Source organism: Erithacus rubecula (genome assembly GCF_903797595.1).
Source record: "Erithacus rubecula genome assembly, chromosome: 15".
NCBI lineage: Eukaryota > Metazoa > Chordata > Aves > Passeriformes > Muscicapidae > Erithacus > Erithacus rubecula.
The window spans coordinates 12,648,842-12,672,092 of NC_136667.1; the positions used below are offsets into that span (position 1 = coordinate 12,648,842).

The 23,251-nt window shown below is 39.1% G+C and overlaps 1 protein-coding gene across 5 annotated transcripts in view; it reads right to left on the minus strand.

The window, feature by feature from the left end:
• AFF2 (ALF transcription elongation factor 2) overlaps positions 1-23,251 on the minus strand; it is a 334,068-nt gene that overhangs the window by 21,909 nt on the left and 288,908 nt on the right. For 3 of the 5 annotated variants that reach the window (XM_079319012.1, XM_079319009.1, XM_079319013.1), the window contains exons 10-18: positions 19,747-19,909; positions 18,207-19,226; positions 16,055-16,179; positions 10,085-10,319; positions 8,067-8,206; positions 7,451-7,514; positions 4,018-4,154; positions 757-828; positions 305-398 (exon numbers count right to left, since the gene is read on the minus strand). In XM_079319012.1, coding sequence (XP_079175138.1) covers positions 305-398; positions 757-828; positions 4,018-4,154; positions 7,451-7,514; positions 8,067-8,206; positions 10,085-10,319; positions 16,055-16,179; positions 18,207-19,226; positions 19,747-19,909 — 2,050 coding nt within the window. The remainder of the gene's footprint in view (positions 1-304; positions 399-756; positions 829-4,017; positions 4,155-7,450; positions 7,515-8,066; positions 8,207-10,084; positions 10,320-16,054; positions 16,180-18,206; positions 19,227-19,746; positions 19,910-23,251) is intronic. The other 2 variants (XM_079319011.1, XM_079319010.1) reach the window with 2 other exon arrangements.

Below are 23,251 nucleotides of genomic sequence, written 5' to 3' on the forward strand. Positions count from 1 at the left end.
GTCAGTTCATAATCACTTGCACATTGAAACCTTGAAAGAATCAGAAACTTGCATAAACATTACATGGTGTTGAGAATAATGTTATTTTTGTACAAATACTGAATATGGTCCTTTGAATTGAGTGACTAACCCAAAAATCCTCCAAATCACTTCTGTCCCTATTCCCTGGCAGCCATCCTGCCTGCATTTCCCAGGGGAGAGGTTAAATGTGAGACTTTTAAGTCATGCAGTTATACTTGTGAGAGCTCTCAGTACTGGTATTAGCTTCATTCCATATCAATAAATTAAACAGAATAAAGATTACCTTAAAATATTCCATCAGAGATCTGGAGTACTTCATAGCATGGTCCTTCTTTAGTTTAAACATTCTCAAATAGAGAAGTGATAAGCATCGGTAGCTGTGGTAATTAGGAAAGGATTATATTAATTCCATTGCTTAATAAAACGTATAAACTGTAAAAAGAAAAAAAAAAAGCTGACCTATATTTTGCAGTTTCTGTTCTAAGGTTAATTTTGAAACATAACCAAATGGAGAAAAAAAAAAGTGGTCAAAAGCATTAAAATCCCCTCTTGATAAGAGTGTAAATTAGAAGAATAAATGTTTAGTCAGCTGCTGAAGAAATCCACTAGTTATCCTTTAATAGTTTAATGGAAAACAAGAATAATGATCTTCCCTAAGCTGCTTAAGTAATTCAGTACTTTTAAAGTCCTCCTTAAGATTTTAGATGCTTTTCTCATTGTCACAAAGGGACTTACCATAAAACTGCTAATTTCTTGTCCCCTTCTGTGGCAGAAGAGCCTGTGAAATTCTTGAGTCTCATTGCATACCTTGTCAGAAAGGTGAGAGATAAGAAATAGAGTATTAAGATGTTTCCAAAAATAATCAGATATTCTTTTCCCCCTGAACAGTTATTGGTCACAGTGTTCTGTAATGAAGAGAACAATATAAAACTCAACAGAAAGCATCACTTAAAATCTGGAGGCCTTAAGTAAATCACTTAAAACCAATTTTTTGGGCCAACAAGGTGAACTGTTCTTGGGCATATTAATGATATTACATCCAGACAACCAGGCTGAGTCGTGCAAACATTTGGGATGAGTGTTGACCAGAAGGATAAGATCTTGGTCCTACATATACTGAAGTGTAAAGTAATATATAATAAGGTTTTACATATAATACTTTGGGATTGAATAATATCTTCAAAATCCTTCTCATAAATGCTTCTTCAAAGCTTTTAATATATTTTATACAGAAAATTACTTTACATACAGGAAAGGTCATGTTCACAGCTTTTTTTATTCTTGGGTTCATTAACTTCTGGATCTTGTGTAGTTGATCTTCCCTCTCTATTTAATTGCTGCTGTCCAGCATTTGGATGATCAACGACTGAGTATTGCTGTCTCTCTTTCTTTTTTTTCCTCTAACTGAGCACACTCCATTCTATGCATTAGTCTCTTGAAAATCAATTCATTGCATAAAATCATTGTTCTGAGCCCTAATGCAATTTCACAGGTACTTGTGTTAGAATAAGTAATAAGGTTTAGCGTTGCATAAGGAAGTTTTAAGGTATCCAGGCTCTCTTGATGAGTTCTCATTTACAAGGCAGTAATGGAGTGCAGGCAGCTGAGCTGCTCTCCCTTGCCTTGCTCCCACCCCCCAACCCCAGCCCCAGCCTGCAGCTGTGTCACCCCACCTGGAGTGCTTCCTCCAGTCCTGTCCCACCTGCTCTTGGGTATTGTGCTTCTAGTCAGATTGGATGAATGTGATCAAACACAAAGATCTATGTCACTTTGGGATTTCAGCATTGTCATTAACTTAAAACGCATTTGACAGTCAGATCTCTGATAGTCCTGATCTCTTTGATGCTCCACTTGCTTTCACAAATAGGTGTCTGATGCAGATACTCAGGGCAGACACAGGTAAATGCAAAAGGGGAAAATTGTGCTTCTGATGAAGGGAGGAGTAAAAATGAGAAAAATCTTCCTCTATAAAACCTATGTTAATACTAGCAGCTACACTAAGAAAGCATTGTGTGCACAGCCACATACTTTGCTTGTACATTGAGCACCCACCATAGCCCACAAGAGCTGTGTCTTTGTCCGTGGAGTTTTACTGAGCCTGTACCAGACTGCTGCTCATCTGGGAAATCACCTTTTGTCCATGTCTGACAGCAATTAAATGGACAAATCAGTCTCACTAGCTGCTACAAGGTGCAGCATGCGACAATCGGTGAATTAAACTCTAGTTTTGGTGGTAGGTGGTGGAATTAATCTCACCTGACTTAAACTATTTATATATTGGAGATTTATTATAACAAATTCTCCAGATTCTTCCACAGTCAAAAGCAGTTCCAGAAGCAGGTCAGGTGCTGCCTCCATGCTGAAGTCTACCTGTCCATAGGCTGCAGCAGGACTGTGCCAGGAGCAGCAAGGCAGCTGTTGATGCTGAGGAGTGCCAGTCACCCCAGGACACAGCTGTGCCCTCTCCTGACTCCCTGCAGGTCCTGCTCTTTTGTGAGCCACTTCTGGACCTGCCATTCCCTGATTTAAGGAGTTCACATGCTGTGGGGAAACAAAGCTTTTTGGAGTGCTCTGAACAGACAGACCGCTGGACTGAGGAACAACAATTTCAACTAGGCTGTGTGGCTTTCTTAAAAAATAAAAAAACATAACTGCAGGGTCCTATGAAGAAGCACTCCCTTCTTTAAAGAATATTTCTTTAAATACAATTTATTCTGCCATGCAGCTGCAGCTGTGTAGTTCAGGACATGCTGTCAGACTGCAGGATGATTTAGGCACAGCAGAGCAGAGGCAGGTGGCTCCTTTTCTAAGTCCTCTGCTCTCCAGGGTTTAACATGGATCAAGTGTTGAGTGAATGTAATTTTTTTCCTTGAGTGATTTCTTTAGATTTTCTTCTTCCCTTTATGAAGTGTAGAATGTAAAAAACATATTTTTAAATATTTAACAGGCATATTATTTACCTGAGAATAAGAGCTTAAGATTCAATACATTTTATTATGCAAATACCTACTTATTCCAAATGTAAAACATGCATTATCTTGGCAGTCCCTAACAGCTAATCTGGCATGTTAAAAAATACCACCATTGACATATTAAAACCCAAATATTTAGGGCTTGATTTGCCTCTTTTTCTTTCACTTGTGCAATCTGCCAGTAATTACACTGACATTAACAAGAATATTCTCAGCATTCACTAGGGAAAGCAAAGGTACATCAGTAAAGAGAAAAAATCCTGCTGTTCTACTTACAGGTGAATTTAATCTGGCTTGAATTCACTTTGATAATTTGCCCAAGTAAAGCAAACTTAGTTACACAGGAGACTATTATTTCTATGGAGCCAAAACTATGAAACAGTTATAAGAAGCAGTAGCAGATTTTAGAATAATAATCACATATTTTACTAGTATGTAAAGACTCTCTCATCCATATTCTAGCCTATGAGTCTACAAAACTGTATTAAAATTAATTCAGCTGGTTCACATTTCTTTAACATTAAAAATACACTGTTTTCAAGACAATATATGCAGAAGCTTCCTCTTTGGATAGGATACTATATCCCGAATTTCAGCTATTCTCTTTTGTAACAGTCAAGTTATAAACCTGTAAAACAAGGGTTTGTAATATAAATCCTGATAGACTCCCTTTAATGTTTTGAATTATAAAACTACACCTTTTAAAAGACAAGTGTCATTGCCAAACAGTGAAATTACTATACTTTACTTCCACCCACTACATTTCAATTTTAATTTCATGAATATTGCAAATTATAACACTCACATTATAACCTCTAAAGGGGATAATTTATAAAAGCAGTGTCCATCAATTATAAATTTTCCATGACATTAATAAAATGGCAAGAACTAATTATGATGACTTCTGAGATGAAGACGCCTTGGACAAATCATTAATACGTTGAAATGGTATTTTTTAAAACATAGCAGGTTCTAATTATGACTGAAATGAGAGGATGAGAATGATCACAGAAAGGACATTAACCTGATGAGTTCCACAGTCTCTGAGTACATGGTGTATGGTGATTTAGCCTCTAATGGATCTCGCTCCATAGCATTCCCGCACTCGATGAAGGAGAGGGCAGCATCAGCATAATTCACTGCTTTGCCAAACTTCTCCAGCTGAAACGGGAATGACACTGTCAAGAAAATCCTTCAGCTTTGATTTTTAGGTAGGCAGGTTATTCTACAAAGCAACACTAGCATTAGGATGAAAGCAGAGCGACACTGGTAGTTAAGAATTAATTAATACAGTAATTAATATATACTAATATATAATACAGGGACAATGTTTTTACCAAATCTTTTCAGGGTAGCATGTGGCTGAATGCTCTACAGGAAAGTCAGCGCATGTCCACTGACATTAGGGGTTTACACAGGCAAGAAAGGGCCTAAGCATGTTTGTGCACATCCTTGACAGATGAACTAAGCTTGAATGCCTCTATGCAAGGGTTAACAACACCATGCCTCTATGCAAGGGTTAACAACACCATATTCTGTGTTAACTGCTGGTAAAAAAAAAAAATAAAATCTCATCACTTACGAGTAAAAGAGGAGGAAAAAAAAGGAGACAATATAGCTTAATATTTCATTTTACTAGGGTTTTATGGCAAAAGGTTTTAGCCCTCATAATGGTTGTGATTAAACTGACTTAGACATACTGATTTCTTTTTTGATGTGTAATGAATATTAGAGATGACATTTTTATAGCACGCACTTTATAATAGTATTTAACACTTTCAGTTTTTGATAGCTGAATGTAAGAATTCTACTAATGTGGCATTTGATATGAGATTCAATATACTTTAAATAATTTAAAAATGTCTTTCTATATCTCTATCAAAATATTTTTGATGCATCTACATATGCTTCCATTCACAAAACAGAAGCCTATTCTAACAACATGTTAAGCATAATATTTATTATGTGTCCAAGAGAACAGTACACTTGTCTTTGTGGGTCCTTCTAAGCCATAATTAGTTCTCTCTGCCCACCTTTAATTTCAAGTACTGCTCTTGTGCATTGATGACGTACACAGCCTTTGTACAATTGATAGGTATTAACTGAATGATCAGAAAAAGGGAAATGCTTCTGACTGCTCTTTCTCTCTATTCCAGTGGCTGCTTCTCAGTATATTCTTTTCACTTTGAAAGAATTTCCATGCATTTTGGAAGACAAAAAGTCTTCCAAAGATGACTTTTTGTGATCTGGAAAAAAGAATCTGGCTGCAAGCAGATTTAGTAGAGACAGAATTTGAGCCAGGAATGGGATCTGATTTTCTGGAGTAAGTGGAATTATTCCAGCTCATCACATCTCAGCCAGGAATACAGCAAGGTCTCCAAGATCTCTTCCATATGGTACAGCCAGTTGCCACTGCCCTAGCCTACCCAAATTAGCTGATCCCTTACTACAACTCCAGACAAGGAGAGGTTTCCACGGGGTTGCTCCCATAAGACATGAAACGTCCTGCCCTTCACTAGAAATCTATTTTCTCTACAAGCTCAGGAACACTGCTGCCACAAATCTCATTAACATTTGCTGACACATTTTGAGGTCATACGCATTATCTTTCTAGCCACTGCAACACTGCAATCTTTTAACACTCCCTGTGCTCTATCAGCACCAGGTAACCAGCAGCCATGGGACAAGTAACACCACAGGACTGCACAGTAAATGTGTTACATGGAGATTATTTGCATGCAGCTGCATTGGGTGGGAAAAAAAACCCTGTGATCTAAATAGCAGAAGGAAAAAGTAGATACTTTGTTTTTGGATATTTATGCCTGCCAACAAGTTGATCACAGTGGATGACCTCACATCAGGGCACATGGGTTTTCAAACTGCATGTGACAGGCAGCAGAGGGATGTACTGTGCCTGCTCCTCTTAGTGCTACTTGAGAAACACACCTGATCTGCAGGCACAGGCAAAGGTAAGAGCACAGAAGGGTCAACACTTTGCAAGTGTGTCTGGCTGCAGAGGGAGGTGAATTGATGGAGGGTGTTGAGATCATCGGGAGCTTGAGCCTGTAAATATTTGCTAGTGTGGAGCAGCCGTGTGCCAGCACCATGTGTGCTTTGTTTAAAGGTCACCCAGCTGTGGGAGGTGCTGTGAGCCTGCAGATGCCAGGCTGGGGCTGGATGTGCTCTGCCAAGCCAGCTGGAAGCCAACAGACCACCTCCTGTAAATGGGCAGGCTGGGATGACTGTCACCTTGCTGATGGTCATAACAGGTGCCAAAACCCTGAACCCACCTCATACAGAAAATACAGTGGAAACACAGTGCCCCAAGCTAAAAGGGAGCCTGGAGAGCTGAAGCAGTCAGCTTGAAATGTCAGCTTCCTTCAGCTCACTGACAGCAGAAGGAGAGACTTTTTTGTTAGGCTAGCTTGCTTTTTAAAAACATAGCATGCAATTTTGTGTGAGTGTGGTTTTTTTTGTTGTTGTTGGTTTTATATCTGGTTTTTTTTTCACATCTAAGCACAAAATCTCTAATGTGTGATGATAGAATATACATGCAAAACCCCCAGAAATAATAAAGTTGAGAGGTGAATAATCACCCAGATCTTTGAGGGACAAAGTGGATGGCCACACTCCATTTTAGATATATTATTTGAATTAAGTAGAGGAATCAAGTTCTACTAAGTCTTCCTAAATGAACCATGTTCTGCACTATGTAGCATACAGAACCCAAGTCCCTTTCTACAAAGCAAACCTTCCTTAAGGACATTTCAGAACCAGCAATAGCTTGTATAGAACAAATCATGGTAGAATACAATCTGTTGGATTATGTAGTTTTACCAAAATCAAAATACTTGGCAAAATTAAGCCAACCTTACTGGAATTTCATCTGGGGCAAAGCAAACAAAAAAGCTTTCCCAGCATTGAATTACCTCACTATCAGATTTTTTGGGCATAAGCGTTGAGATTTTCTTTATCAGCCTAAAACCATGCAATAAAAATGAGTATAGTACATAAAAATGAACTATTTCAGACTAGAAATATCAAACAGTTTTACCACATGATAATGGGGTGCGGGGTGATTTGCCTGTCTTTCTGCTATGGAATATTTCAACACTTCTATTTTAGGCTCAAAATGAATACAAAAACAAATTTCAAATACACATCGACTTTCATAAAATCATCTTACATACTTCATAAAACAGCATGATTGCTGCTCCCCCTTGGAAGAAACACCAGCTATTGTAAGCAGGCTATTTTTTTTGGGAGCAAATACTTAAACGTTAGGAATTCAGGGCTTAACTTGTGCAGTGTGTTTCTGGAGCACAAACTGAAGCACAGTTTAGTCAATAGAAGGGCTCCTCTTGGTTTAGAGGCTTTAGATCTTGTGCAGTAATGTCCACTTTTTAACACTGAGTTTTCCACAGTGGAAAGAGACAAAAAATCTTGTAATAACCTACCAGTGCATCTGCTTTATGCTTCAGCTTCTTAGCCTCTTGCATGTAATAATCTGCATTGTGAAGCCTAGAGAGACAAAATCAATTAATTCAAGTCTCTGCTTCTATATAGTTGGACAAACCTTGTTTGAAAAAATTGCTGACTGCTTTAAAGAAGAATTTTGACATATATGCCCACTTATCTCTTTAAATCTTAACCTGATATCAATCTGAAGCTGCTGTATGCAGAGATATGATGAGTGACCAGAATGTAAAATAAGTAGCTGTAGAAACCGTTTGCCCAAAGGACTTTTTAATGTGTGCTGAACAGAGGAAAAGGAAAAATATTTTAAACTAATTAAGTCTAAGAAGTTTCTATTAGAGAAGCTAAAATAAAAAAAAAAAAAAAAAGAAGAATTACCGTGAACCAACATTCATGATTTGAAAACATTTATCAACAGAATCTTCATTAATCAGTGACAACAGTTCATTTGCCAAGATTAAAACTGTGTGTGCCCTTGTGCAGCACTATCCACACAGGTGCCCAATGCCAGTACTGTAATCAAAGATACTCTCTTTCACTGGGACCTCTGCTTGCACAAAAATCCCAATCACAGAGCAGAAAGTCAATAAAACTTACACATCATCAAATGTTATTTTGGGTCTTCTGGGTTCAGAATTCCCATTGGAAAGCCTTGGCATTGCAGACCAGATGTCTGGTTCTAGATGGCTGGTGTCAAGAAGAGTGTTGGCTGTGGGTGTACTGTGACATTCTTCCTCCTAGGAAACACAAGACTGTTATTCACAGTTCAAACAAACACCTTCCAACAATGTAAGTGCCCACATCCACCCTCCCAGCCAAAAACCCTTCACAATAAACCAAAGGCCAAGGCACAAAGCAGCCCACCTACCTTCATGTCATCTCACCAAACCACCCTTCCCTTCTTTGTAATATGAGACTAAGAGATTAATTAGGGACTATGACTCCACTTCTGAGCTCTCACCTGAACTCAGTAATTTACACTTCCAGGTGTAAATTTTAGGTGGATACCATGGTGTTACTGACTAGAGACACTGGTTAAAGCACGGGTGGGGAGATCTAATGGGCCAGATCTAAACTCAACTTTCTTCAAGGTGTATCACACTAATGTAACATTTTCTCTGTATTACTAGGAGCTAACTATTGATGTGGGTGAAGAATCTGCTTGGATTTTTAGCAGGGAACGATTTCCTCACTCTTGCTACAAAAAGAAGAATGGAAAGCTGAAGTCAGTTGTGACTTTGCAATGATTAAAACCAGAAGCATAACAGAAGATTAAAAATCAGGCAATTGCAACTTGCAAGCCTGGTCCCCAACCAGATAAACTAAATTACAGATGTACCAATGAGCTAGGGAAAGAAGCCTAACATATTTTAGGGCAAAAAATATTTCATGTATCAAGATAATAGATTAACCAATGATAAATCTGACTAGAGATGCTGGGATGAGAGGAAGAGGCCCTGCTGTTTACATAGCACTGTTTATTTGCTGACATATGCAGCTCATTTTGGCACTGATTTCAGTTGAAGGCACGTGGATTACTGGCACAGCTTGAAGTGACACAATGATATCAGAATGCAACAGAGATGAATGAATAAGGTGAAGTGATTTGTCACCTACAATTCAATGCAACTTTTGAGTTTTACCATTACACTGCAGAATAACAACCTCTCTCAAAGTGGTGAACTGTGAAAAATAGGGCTATGCATGGCCTTTTCTGTGGCAGAATTTTCTTCTTGTCTTTTAATTTTGACAGTGATACTAAGATACAGATTGATACTAGAAAGTAAGGATGGGTTCGAAACTCTAGAGGAAGGACTATTCCTAAATTGGGCCAAAACCCTGGGGTTTCTCTGTTTAATGCAAAATGAGGATGAAAAACTAATGTGAAATTTTACTTTGTTTTAGTGAATTTGCTATGCATTTTTTGCTTTTCCATATATTTTCAGAAAAAAACCCTACCTGAATCTGGTGAAAAGCAAGCAACGAAAAACTGCCTCTGTGAGAACCACTGATGGGGAGATGGCCCTAACAGTGTGATATTTTTCTAGGGAGATAAAAACCCATGATTTACAAATTGTCTAAAAGCTGACACATAATTAATGAAGATTAAGTGTAAATAAACCCTACTGTTGTAAGCTTGCAACATGACAGAGGTTATTAACATGCTGAGTATATTATAGACAGGAATTTTTTTGGTCATATTGTTATTGTCTGTTTATTTCTAATTTTTAATAATTATTATTAGCCATAATATTCAGTGTGACTACAGTGCTTAATTCTGACTCAGAATCAGGTGATATTATTTTCAAAATGTGAGTGTTGAGGCTACAGAGTTGAGGGACTAATTGAGCTAGTTGATAGCTGCAAGGTTTCTTCACTGAGGCTCAAGGTCCAGGTGCTTCAGGGAATGACACCAAGTAGATGCCTCATGCTGATCTAAAAATGGAGCTTAAAAAAGCTGTTTATGCCTGGCTCTGCAAAGATCCACTCCCCCTGAATGGGGCTGCATAAGCATTTAAAAATACATACTGTGTGTAAAAAAACCCAAAACAACAGAATAAAGCTGAACTAATTTCATTTTATCTCGTTCACCGCCACCGAGGCTAGTTACTTACACAGATTGCTTTGGGGTTAGAAGAAGATTTATTTTCATTCTTTCTGTGTTTAGAAACAGAGGAGGAAGAGCTGCTGGTCTGTGAGGTGTTGGTGACAGTGGGCTCCTGGCTGAAGGAGCTGCTGTCACTGCTGTGCCGCCGGTGCACGGGGTCATCCAGGAGTGGGGACAAGGGAGGAGGGAACAGCTTCTCTTCTCTTTTCTTTGTCGCCTTCTTCACTGAGCTACTGCTGCTCCTGGGACACAGAGAAAAAACAGCTGCACTTCAAGAATATTGGTTAATTCTCCACAGCACAAAGCCCTACATTTTATTTACTGAGAAGCCAGCTCTGCCCTCGGATCTGCCTTGCAGTCCTGTGCCCTCTGTGCTAAGGCACAAGGGGAGAGCAATGAAAACAGAGCTGCCTCTGCCTTTCCAATGACTGCAGAAACCTTCTGCTTTGGAGGACAACTTGCAGTGCATTAGTACAAATTGCACCCAATTTAAATGCTAATTTGAGTCAGTCTTCATTTGAGAGGTCATAGAGGTTCTGACTCAGCAAAGTGCTGGAAAGTTTTATGCACAGGGTTAGTTCCTTTGACATCAAGTATAACTATTTATGCATATAGCATTAAGCATCTTTTTAAGAGGTGGATTAGGGCTCTCAAAAGCAACCTTTGCAAAAAAACACAAACAGCACATGGCAGCATATGAGCCAAAAATAGAATTTATAACAACTACAAAATGATAACCACAACAATAACAAGATAATAATTATTTAACCTCTAGAATAAAACCAATGTTCAAAATGATATTAAAATGATACATTGTAGCTGGCATAAGCCCTTGAGCAAATATTGGTTGATGAATTGAACGTGATTCAGAAAATGAATGTGGTTTTGACATGAAAGCTCAAGTAACATGATAATCTATTGTCTGCTTTATGTACAGAAATTGTTAGCTGGCTAGCAATGGTAGCTGTGATGCACAGTAAAACCAGAAAAAAACCCCCAAACCTAGTAGACCTTTCTTCACTCAAATTCTTCAAATAAGAAAAAACCAAACTCAAGACCTCACTGATTGCTTAACATGATAGTCTACTCATAGATTTTTGATTTCAGGTACTGTCACAGATCAGTCAATGAAGATAACCTGGATTTTAGACATCTTTTGTTAGACAACTAATATTGTATTACATGACCATTTACTTTTGATGATTGTTGATTAAAATTCCAATAACAAATTATGTCAACAAGAATTTATGTTTTGTTCCCACTTTCAGTCAATGTCAGGAACTGTGAATCTACTTTGCTTCAAAGTAACCTGGGAAAGAGGAGAAGGTGACCCAGGTTTCCTTCTCATTTAGGAGCTCTCTTTCATTTCCATCTGGCCTCTTCTGCAGTTTCACTGACAGTATCAATATCTACACCTTAGTCACTGCCCTACTTGGGACCTTTGCTGATACAGAAACTGTGAAACCATGTAGTGAAATCCACCAAGCTCCTCATGTTTTATAGCTCCTCTACCCAAAACTACTTTCAACTGAGGCAGAGTTAAAAATACCTTATTTGAAATGTTCTGATATTAAAGATCTTCAGACTGAAGAAATAATAGAAGCTCAAATTGATATTGCCTTACTGGGATGGATGCTGTCCTTCTTGGAAAACACATGGGGCTGAAGAAGATGGAAGGCAAACACCATGTTGGAATAGACTGGCAGTTCTTTGAGGAGAATGATTTTATGCATGTGGTCCTGCAATATGTCCTCCAGAAAGTTCTCACTCAAAGCTCCATCTGTTCACTTTCTGACCCCCAAAGGGCATTTTGGAATTCAGACAAGTTACCACAGTTATAGCTCACAACACTCTCAACATTTTCCAGAGGAGAGTGAGCACTGCCCTGACAAAGCACACACATGTTCTTGGATTGTACAGCAGCAAAGACACAGCAAACCCACAGAAACACCCAGGAGCAGAACTGAAACCCTCTGCCTCCCACGCCCTGCATAGGGAACCCTGAGCATGCACTCACAGGGGGAGCACAGAGCAAAGTGCTTTTCCATGCCACTGTCACAGAGGAGGTTGGAGCTCTTCTCTATTTAAAACCTCACCAGCTCACTTCATCTTTGGGCTGGTATAAGATGGGGCAAACCAAGGAACAGGTGCAGCTACTCAACTCAGGCACATAAATCACTTTGTGGGTTGGAGGAATCAACCACAAAACAAAAGGCACTAGAGGATATTTTTTCTACATAACTCATGTTTAACTCCACCCTCCCCATAAATGCAGTTTTAATTTTCAGTTGATTTTTTTTTTCCTCTTCGTCCCCTTGCCCACTTAATCCTATATGTTTTTGCAGGAATTAAGCTGATAATTTATTTAACAATTTTACCTCCCTTGGATTTACACAAAAACATTTATGTTAACAATAATCTTCATGAAATAGGTTGTTACCAGCAGTTAACCAGATTGTCACTTTGCTTTGGGCTGTTAATGGCCTAGGAAACTGGTCTTTGATTGCAGGAACAGCTAATTTTGAATGAATTTATTGCAATAATTACTAAGACTCAATGGTTTAATTTGCTGACATGATTGTTAGCTAAAATGTATTTAAAATCTAGAGAGAAACACAAAGTGCATGGAAAAACTACAAGCAGAACTGATGGTCTCATGGCTGCAGGGTTTAATCCTTTGTCTAAGAAATCTAAGAAAGGCCAGTTATCAAAGAAGGAGTGGGTTCCTCATTTTTTTTGCAGCCTGGTTTCTTTTAGGGCAGAAAGCAAGCAAGCAAACAGGCAACAAGAGGTCATTGCATGAAGAAGGGAGAATTTCCAGCTATTCTGATGTTTCTCTGCTTTTCTTTGCCCTTTCTTTATCCACTCCTTGTGGTACACAGTGGTATCTCTGGCCTGGGAGACAAAGCCACTCTCTGTTCCATGCACTTGGCTTTCCTTTGCCTCTACTCCCCCAGCCCTCAATGAAATGCTGCCCATTGATGGTGTATCTAACTTTCTGCAGGGGGTTTACAGGGAAAGGTCACTCCCACATTAGCCTGGACCATATGGCAGCACCTGAGCAAAGCTGAAGTCATTGTCAGAGATGTGAAGGCTGCCTGTGCCATGCAGGAACCCCAATGAATACCACTGTGACTACCCAAGGGATCCACTAATACATATTGCCAAGTACAGGAGCATCTTCAGCTAAAGGTCAAACAAAAGAGAATAGGAAATTTTGAAAAACAGAAATGCAGAAATTCTTGCCTCAGACATATTTCTAGCATGCTTGCTAGATAGTGGGCATGTTTCACTGGTATGAGCCCAGTTTGACTCACAGTTTGCATCAGCAAATAATTCCCTGTGTTGCTGCAAAAAGCCAAATACTGGTGAGCAGTGCTGTCTGGACTGGGTCTACCAATCAAGGGGATTCAGCAGCACATAGAATTAATGTTTAAATTAAAATTTCTCTGTCAAGGAACTAAATATAAATAAGTAATCCTCTGCAAAGCAGGCAGCTTTGATCTGACAAAAATTCAGCTTCATGGAGGTGTTTATATATTCCTACAAAAACACTGAAACACCTATTCCTTCATCTGCTATAAGTATCAGAAATAAGGAAAATACTGTGACAGTAGTTTAAACAGTACATTTTAAGTGATAGGTTAGATTTTGGAAATGGCACTAGCCCCTGAGTATGTGAGGGAAGGAAGAGAGAGGTGATTATGGCTTATGCAATGACTACATAGTACAAACCTGCTCTCTGATTGAGCAAATGCCTTTTAAGTTCACAAGTGACCATTTGAGATTTCTAAACTCAAATTGTACATGTAGTCACAGAAACTTCTGGAAATTAGGCATATAATTGCTCTTATTAGATATATGACCATTTAAAGATTAATTGTGCATCCTTGCATCTTTATTGAGCCCATGTAGTTAGGGGAAGATTATAGAGAAATGTATCCAAGTGCCTAAACCACAGTAAGGCAGACAACAGGAGCTGTGGAAGCCCAGGTGTCACCTATCTTTTGCTGATTGCTCCAGTCTCCTGAATGCCTCCAAATTTTGGCCCAGATTGTGGTCTTTCTGTCAAAACACACGTGTACCTTTTAAAAAGCCTAATAAAAATTTCATGCCTTGTGGAACTTGGCTTATTGGCACAGAGATCAAGTTCTAATAGGAGAGACCTAGTGTTTCCTGCTAAGTGACAACATCCACCATGGGATTTAACACCTCCTTAAGGGATTGAAGATCATCACCACACCTGTAGCTGACACCCTTATTTCTCAAATTCCTTATACTGAGAGTTTTAAAAGAAAAATTAGAACTTTTGGGAATAAAAAAGACCAAATGGCAAAGCCTGCCTTTCAACCTTTCACCTCTGAAGTATTATTTGCTCCCATGGCCTTGAACAGTGGACTTTCTTCTGCCTCCCCTCAAAAATTTATTTAACTCTCTGGAGAACAGAATCACTGCCAACTGCTTAAAAATGAATGTTTAAATTTCTAGGAAATTGTCTTCACGTAGTTCATCCAGCTCCCTGATCTTTTGGGAAATATGTTGATCTATATTCAGCTGCATGTCTCTGAAAACCTGAACTGAAAACATTAACCAAAAAAGTATTGCATTTTCTTCAAGTAAACTCAGAAAACACTAGTAACAACAAATGCAGTGTGATCCAGGTCTCGCTGAAGTGGAAAAGAAGTCAGAAAACTTTGTTTCAAAACTTCAGGCAGATGAGAGAAAAAGCTAGCATATGGAAATAACTATTGATAGACACAATTATGTTTTAGGAGAGAACACCAAAAGGTTGAAAGCTCTGAGGAATCAAATTAATGACCTGGAAAACAAGCTCAAATTAAGAAACATCAGGCTGAGGGTGGATCCTTAGGGCCTGAGGGTGACAAGAATAGAAAGATTTTTTTTAATGGATTGTGGAGGTATTAGGGATGAAAAATCCTTGATTCCCTCTGCAGTATATCTCTCCTTATTGTATCACTAGCAAGGACAGTCAGGCAATACCCATCCTGATGTTTATCAAGTGTGCAACATGTTGCAGATCCCACTGTAACATTCAACTCATCCTCCTTTTTCAGACTCCAACTCCGATTTTCTTGGCGGCTGAATGAGGGACTAGTTCACAGACTGAAGTTACTCCATATTGATACTAAAATAAGTAAAATTATGTTCAACTTCCTTCCAGAATTTTAAAATTAGTGTGCTATTTTATAACTTATTTTTGAACTGTATTTAAATTTAGCTATATTATCCTCAAACTGTTTTCAGAAGCTCATTGTGATTTTGATTCTTTGCTTATCCTAGTGCACAGCAGAAAGAAGGACCTAATCTCAAAATCATAAAAGCACAAAATTAGTAACAAAAGAGAATTGAATTCTTTAGCTATTTATAGAATGTGAGCTTTGTGACTCTATAATCAGAAACATTATTTATGTGGCACCTATTTGCTCAAGCATTATAGCCATGTCTGAAAGACACTCTGAAAGGCAGAAACTATTGGATGGTGTGTCTGCTGAGATACAAAGCATGTCTGAGACACTTGGGATGGTCACTCCTTGCACTGCTCTATACACAAGTAAAACAAAGAGGCAATTTCACTATTTTCTTCAATAAAGCTGGAAACTGTCTCTTATGAAAATAATTTAAAAAAAAAATTCTAGGCAATCAAATAAATCCCACTTTTAGCAGGATTCCACAGAGGTTAAAGGCAATAGAGGCAAGAAAGAATATTGAAAGACCAGTGGAAAGGAGTTCCTGGAATCCACAAGGATTATGGCAGCATTCTGAAGTCCTGCAGGCCATCAGAAAGAGGAATGAATCTCATCCAAAGCCATGAGGATTCTCTTCTTCATGAATGGGAATACCAATGCTGTGTCACTTATGCTTATGGGCTGTAAAGCCCATCTGACTCTACAGCAAAGGTATTTACAGAACAGTACTGTGAAATCCCTCAAGAACATTATGTCAAAAACCCACTTACTCTTTAGTGCTGGTTATTCTGTGGTTCGGTATTGGAGAGATACAAGGTGGGAGCAGACAGGAAGCTGGAGGGTCCTCCAGGCGCTGCTTCTTGCTTTCAACAAAAGTATCCAGGCTTTCTGTCTGCTTTAACAAAAAATGGCAGAATATAAAAGATCCAGTATCTATGCACAGCTTCACTGGCCATTGAGAAGACCTATGGAATCTCAGTGTATTCCTTCATAGCAGCAGCAGTTAAACTCTGGTCTAGGAGAAGTGAAAGTCACCTGAAATCAGGGCTAAACGTGCTTCAAACGCATGACATGAAGTTATATAAGAAGTGACATAGCAGATAATTAGGAAGCAAAATGTCTCGTGTGCTGAAGTTATCTTCTGTAGTGCAATGGAATTTAATTAATAATTTAGATGCAATGACTTGGTAGTATCAAACCTTATTCAAGTAAATACCTTTTACTCATTCACCCAATAGAAGTTGATGGAAAAACTTCTCTGAGTAAAAGTATTCCTCATAGGACTAGGAGTAGAGAACTGAGCTGGGGTAGTCATTAACAGCAACAGATCATTTGAAATTTGCTTTGGAAGACTCCATGATGCATGACTTTTGAACTTGGGTGGTATGAACAAAGCTGATTATTGCTCTGCCAATGAAACCTTCGTATCAGTGTTCGAGCCCATCAGTAGATGGCTAAAATAAATCTTTTAATAGCATAATTCAGAAACACAAATTAGTCATTCCCACCCTGCTTTAACTCTTGGTATACCCTTGAGTCATCCTAATTTGCTTGTTTCCCCTTGGGTAGCAGTAAACAACCACATTGCAACTGAAGGGGCTGATTCACAGTTTAGCTTAGGTTAGCACAAGCCCAGAGCAAGATTCTCCATTTTGTTACTTTCTGATTCAAAGTCTCAGTTAAGGAAATTATGAGGTTCCAAATTTCATCTAAGTCCCCTTATTTCTTTTGTTCCCTGGGATCCCTTGCTTTAGTTGCCAATACTACACTTGTTTTTTAGTCAAGATTCCTTCTCCATGATACAAACACTCCACTAAGTTACCCAGCAAGAATTATTTTTGGTATAATTAATATGCACCCTGGTGTACTTAGACATATGTAAGTATGGACATTTACACATCCCTCTTTTTTTCTCTTTCCTTCTTGCATCTCTGTAGTGTGCAGCTAGAATATAAATTGAATAAAAACCTGCTGAGTTTACTCATGTGATTATTTTCACTTAATTCAACAGGCAAGGAGCCACTGCAGTGACTCATTTAGGCAGTAGTGTAGACCCTGTGTCTACCTGGTATTGTCTGTCTTTGCCTTGCAGTAATTCTCTCGTACCACTGGACTCATCAAACTTAGGATTTCAAGTCCACCAAAATAGACAGCTGAAGTCATATTCCCAATGATTTATAAAATTTGGGACATAAAAAAACACACTCTGATGACTTTTCACAGGCAGACCAGAGTAAAAGCACTTCAGCTGGAAAAAACGACGACAAAAATTCATTTAGGATATAAAACCTCAGTTTCCTTTCTGAAAACACATTTAGTTTGAAGTGCAATGTCATATCCCACATGATAAAACATAATGCCTTCAGTCAAATTATATTTGTTTTCTCAGGTAGCTGTGCAGAGAAAGCAGTTAGTTAAGTAAATTATATTTCTATAAATCATACTTGCTCATATCACAAAACAATATAAAAACTAAATTCACCAGGAGTGTAAGCAAGCACCATTCCACTGACTTTGATGAAGCCTGTTTAAACCAGTGGTGAAAACACCTTAATTGTGCAGACAACAAACCCTCCCTTCCAAACAGAAGTCACATTTTCTGAGTATGGTTGAAACTGTACTAATACAAACTCATCACTTTCTGCAGATTACAGGACACTGCAAACTAACAGGTGAGTGAGAAAATACAGTGAAAAAGCTTGTAAGAAAAATCTCAAAAAATAAGTTTATTAATTTTGTCAGCTGGGGTTTGCCTTTTACTAGTTTCTGATGTTAATTTGCAGTGCCCTTGTAAATGTCTGTCCTTTGTAAAACCAATAAAGCCTCAGTGCCCTGATGCCTCCCCACAGCCCAGCTGCAGGTGCAGTGAGGAACCACTGCCTCTAACCTCCAGGGTGCTGAGAAACAATGAAAACTACTCACCTTGTGTTTCCTTTTGGTTTTTGTGGAGGGTTTTTCAGCTGCTGGGGTAGGAGACTCTCGAGATGGTCGCCTGTGTTTCACATTTGCCTCTCTTGGTTCACTTTTCACAGACATGGTCTCAAAAGTTTCCTGTCCAGGTACCCTAGAGAGTAAACTAAGGTCTATTTTCACCCACAAAGATTTAAGTTCTTCATATTCTCTCAGTGGGGACAGAAGTTCATTTTGTACGATTGGGATAGGAGAAAAGAGCTGCTCCTCCAGGTCATTGCTGGTCTGGTCAATGGATGTGTTGCTACCATTGCTGGTTAAGCTACTTACGCTGAGGATGTTACTGCCAGAGTCCTTCACTTTGGCACCACCAGCAGACCCAGTGCAGGCTGGCAGCACCTTCACCTGCAAGCTCTCCTCCTGGTCTGTGTTTGAGTCAGAAGTAGATGAATCAGTTTCAATGAACTCCCGGGACTTTGGGATAATTTTGCTGGGGCCTCTGTACTTTTTCTTCTCTGAAGTGAGACCTGTGCTCGTTCGTGGTTCTTTCCTTGGAGCTGTCTTCCCAACTGCTGCTTTAGTTCGAACCTTTGGCTGCTCGGGGGGTTCCTGTGTATCTTTTTCTTTGGGAGTGTTGCTGGTATTATTTGGTTTGGGCCAGTTATACTCTTCTACACTGGAAGTCCTTTCTACCTTTTTGGGTTGCTTTTTCCCAGTAGTCCTTTGTGAAGCTGGCTCATTATGAGCTGGTGACTTCTGCTTGGAGACTTTTGCCTCTGGGGTTTTCTGGGCAACCCGTGGTTTGGCTTTCTCTCGGATGGGACTAAGGATTGCCCGATCTTTGGAATCGGCTGGGGGCAGGCTGCTGTTGAGCTTCCCTTTGTTTGGCCCTTCTGCCTGCTGGTTGCTTTGGGCCTGGGAGCTGCTCTCACTGTGAGGCTCATTTTGATTGTTGATGATGGTCTTGTTGTGGGGGTTCACCTTATTTAGCCATTTATCCAGCTGCCATTTGTTTGTTGAGGGGGGTTCGGGCTGCAGATGGAAGGATGACAAGGAACAAATCTCAGACAGAAGCAGTGGTTTTCCCTTTAAAAGAGAACTTTTTTAATGTTTAATGTAACTTTTATTTCAGTCAACTAGTGGTAACTGCTAGTTTTATGGCAGTATTTATGGAGTATTTATGGTTAATTAGGCTTCCTTATCTGGTTTACAATGGGGCCCTGGAGAAATTTAATACAACTAAAAAGTTTAGCTAGTCCCTGAAGAGATAGTTTTGTCATGTTGCCTTTCCTTAGTCCTCTTAGTCCCAGCTGAAATACTGTGTCAATAAAATTTTCTCTCGCTACTGGCAAAAATCTAAACATTTCTTTAAAACTACTCTAATGTAGGCCAGAAAGATGCTTCCAAAAGCTAGAATAAACATGTGGGTCACACACATGAAACGGCGAAAGGAAAAGAAGTCAACAGCATCAAACAGCACAGAACTCCAACATCCCTCTAAGAGGCAGTGGGGCTTTGCTTTCCCCTCTGGGAGGGCCGAGAGTGGCCTTACCTCTGGTGTGGCACTGCGGGACTCCTCGTTGCACTCGCTGTCGCTGGAGCTGCTCTCACTGTCCGAGTCGGACTCCGAGCTGCTCTCGGACTCGCTGGAGCTGTCGGAGCCGCCGCTGGAATGGGTCAAGCCCGTGGCGTGTGCCACTGGCACTGGCAGGCTGCTGCGGGGACAAGATCCTCTCTTAGCGTGCTCCTGCCTTTTGCAGGTGCTGCCCAGTGAACTCCATCCACACTGAATATCCTCAGTGTCCTCCCTCTCCAGACCCACGAGAGCTGTGCCACCACAGAGCCACCAGAGGAGCTGGCTGGGTTCGTGACTCATGGGACACATGGATTATGTTAATAGCATTACCATCATCGTCACCCTCCAGTAAGAAACACTTCAGTGTCACAGGCATGAGCTTATTAGGCTGATGATTGCAAAAACTAACAATCACACTTAAATAAATCATTAATGGAATCATGGTTTCTTCATTTTTTGCCAGTTCATTTATAATTTATGAACGAAGGAAGGACATCGGGCAGCTAGTATTGGACAGGACATTTTAAAAATTAATTTAATGAATACTTTTACACTGAAGTGTACAAAACCTACGTACTTTTGATGTCTACAGGGAGTGCATGAGAATTTTTTATTTATAGCTTTTTTCCTTCTCATATTTATGATAATCCAGTGAGAAAATAGCATTCATGCTGAAAATAAGCTTCTCTGTGAAATCTATTTTTCTGTGTTCAACTGTCCTCCAAGATGTATTTATTAGCAGTGCTCTGTGTGTCATTGTTTCAGCATTTGTTTCTAATCTGAGAGGTCAGATGACCCCAGCTTTTAGCACTACAGAATTCTGCCAGTCTGAGTCTTTAGAAACTCATTTTTAATTTCAACTTTTTTGTCAGGGAGATAACCATAAGGTTATATATCTCTTCAGCTGATCTATACTGGGACTTTATGATGATTGATTTTAAATTTGTGAAGCTGACAAAGCAAAGTGTTTGAAAATTGACACCATTTGCTAGTACACCTTTATGGATATTCAGTACTTCACCTTAATGTATCATATGCTGTGAGTGTTCCACATTGAGTGATCTAGAGATGCCTACAAGGTATAATACAGCCTTGCCTCTGTTTCTATCTGCTTTTCTATTTTCCTCCCAGAAGGATTCAACTAAGCCAGGAATATGCTTTCCTTCCCTTTTCAAACCAAGATGCTCAGTGTGACAAGATGCCCTCTTAAAAAACCACAATAACCAAGAAACTGGAAAAGCCAGGGGGAAAAACAAAAAAGGAAAAGCCAGAACAAACTGATGTGTGACCCTGCTCTGCTAGAATCTTTGCAAGCATTGGCATTGGCTTCCATGAAAATAATAAATGGACTTTAATTTTCTTCTTCCACTAAGCCACTTTATCTCCCTCCTTGTTGGTAAAACCTATGGCTTACACGGTGGTTGGTAACAAAACTGTCTCTTTGTGCCTTGCAATGGCCCTGCAGTGCCCATTGACAAAACAGCTTGGTGCTTTAGGGTGCATTAATGAAACAAAATTACTCACTTGGGTAATTGTTACAGATCACTAACTTTGGTGCTCATTAAGTCCATACACTTCTTATTTTTTTAATTCTTCTAGTGGCTCCCTTACTCAACTCACTCAAACAGAGCTACCTCGAAAATTTCAACTGGATGTAAAAGGCAATTCAAAGAAAAGATCATAAAAACATATAGGCATTTCCAAAAGTATTATGGAAAACTAACCACTGCCAAATTAAAACTGATCTTATATTTTGTATTTAATAAAATTATTTTTGAAAGCACTTTGTATTTCTTCCTTTATCCCTCCTTTTCAGTGAAGCTCAAGAAAGTGTAAGAAAACACATTTTTCATGCAATTTTTTTACAGTAAACAAGAAAACACAGAAGTGTAGAGAAAGAAAATGTGTTTGTAGGGGTGTTGGCCTTTCTCATTAATATCTTGCAATTTCAGTATTATATTTTCTACTTGGAAATAGTATATAGTATATATATATATATATATACATATATATACACCATATAGTAGATGAAAACTGAACTTTTGCATTTCATTGCAAATAGTTCCAGGAAGAATAAAATAGAAAACAGCACAAGGATTCTCAGACTGAGGAGGCAAACATGGCAATTCCATTCTATAATGCCAAAATAAAGAACCAGCACTGAAGAAAAAGTGTTATTTATGGAATTATCAGAAGACTCAAGTTTTAATTTAAAAACCACCTCCTCCTAAATCTGAGAGCTTCTCTGGAGTGTGTGTGGGGCTGCACACACATCTGTGCACATCTGCCTAAGGACTCTTAGGCTCTGCTCTCAGGACTGGCACATCTGCTCTCATTAAGGCACTCGATTAAAGAATAACACCTCTTACATCAGATCAAAGAAGGGAAAGGCAGTGCCCCAGCCAGACCTTTCCTGTCTTTAAACACACCTTACCTTAGCACTCTGGGACTAATGCTGTAGCTGGGATGTGCTCACAAAATAACAGGAGTTGCTCTGGAGCAGATTGCAACTGTCTGACAAAGAACTCAGAGGGCAGAAAGAAAACCAAGGAAATGGATAGCAGCTCCAACCTGGCCTTATTTTCTTTCTTTCTGCTTATTAGCCTCAGAAAAAGCTACCATTTACCAAACACTACCAAGTAACACAGCTCAGCAAGCATGCAGGAACCAGACAGGCTCAAAATAATGTTTGTCATACAAAACACAATGAGGTCATATTTGTCTTTCATCTGGGATAATACAATTATGCCTTGGCTACACTGGGCAGTTTCATGCTGGAGGCATCATTGCTGATCCTCATTACTAAAGTAGAAGCATTAATTTTCATCCTGTAGTTTGGGTTGAGAGCAACTGTGTATGCTTTGCAAAACAATCAGCTAAGACCCAAACTGCCTTTCCTAGCACCTCACCATGCTAAAGCTAGATCTTGTACATAGCTACATGCACAACCAACTTCTTACAATGCAGTTCAGCAGAGAAGAAAAAGGTATACATACGTTTCACAAACAAACAAAAAGCATAAAAAGTGCATAAAAATGAATCTTTGCTTCTAATATAATAAGTTTAGTAGATATTTTGGATTGCATTCAAAAATATTTGGTTTGCACTCTTTCCAGAGATTTCTGTAGATTTAAAGTTCAATCATGTTTTGAAAGGTGTTGGGCTAGATTCTGCAATTCAAGCATCTGCTATACAAACAAACTGGGCTTCCTCATATGGATTTCAACAACATGAACTGGGGTCTGCCTCTTGAAGAGATTTTGAAAGCAAGCATTGTTATGTTGCTAAGATCCAGACAAGGAATGCCAGTCCAGACAAGGTTTAAAATGGATTTAAAGCATTTTATCATCAGACACAAGTCCTCAAAGTGACTAAAGAGGGCAGGAAGGACTGATATTTTAAACTACAGAATTTTTATTTCCCAGCAGGAGAGGGCACTCATATTGTTCCTCAGTGTTTGGGTGACAATGTTTTATTTCAT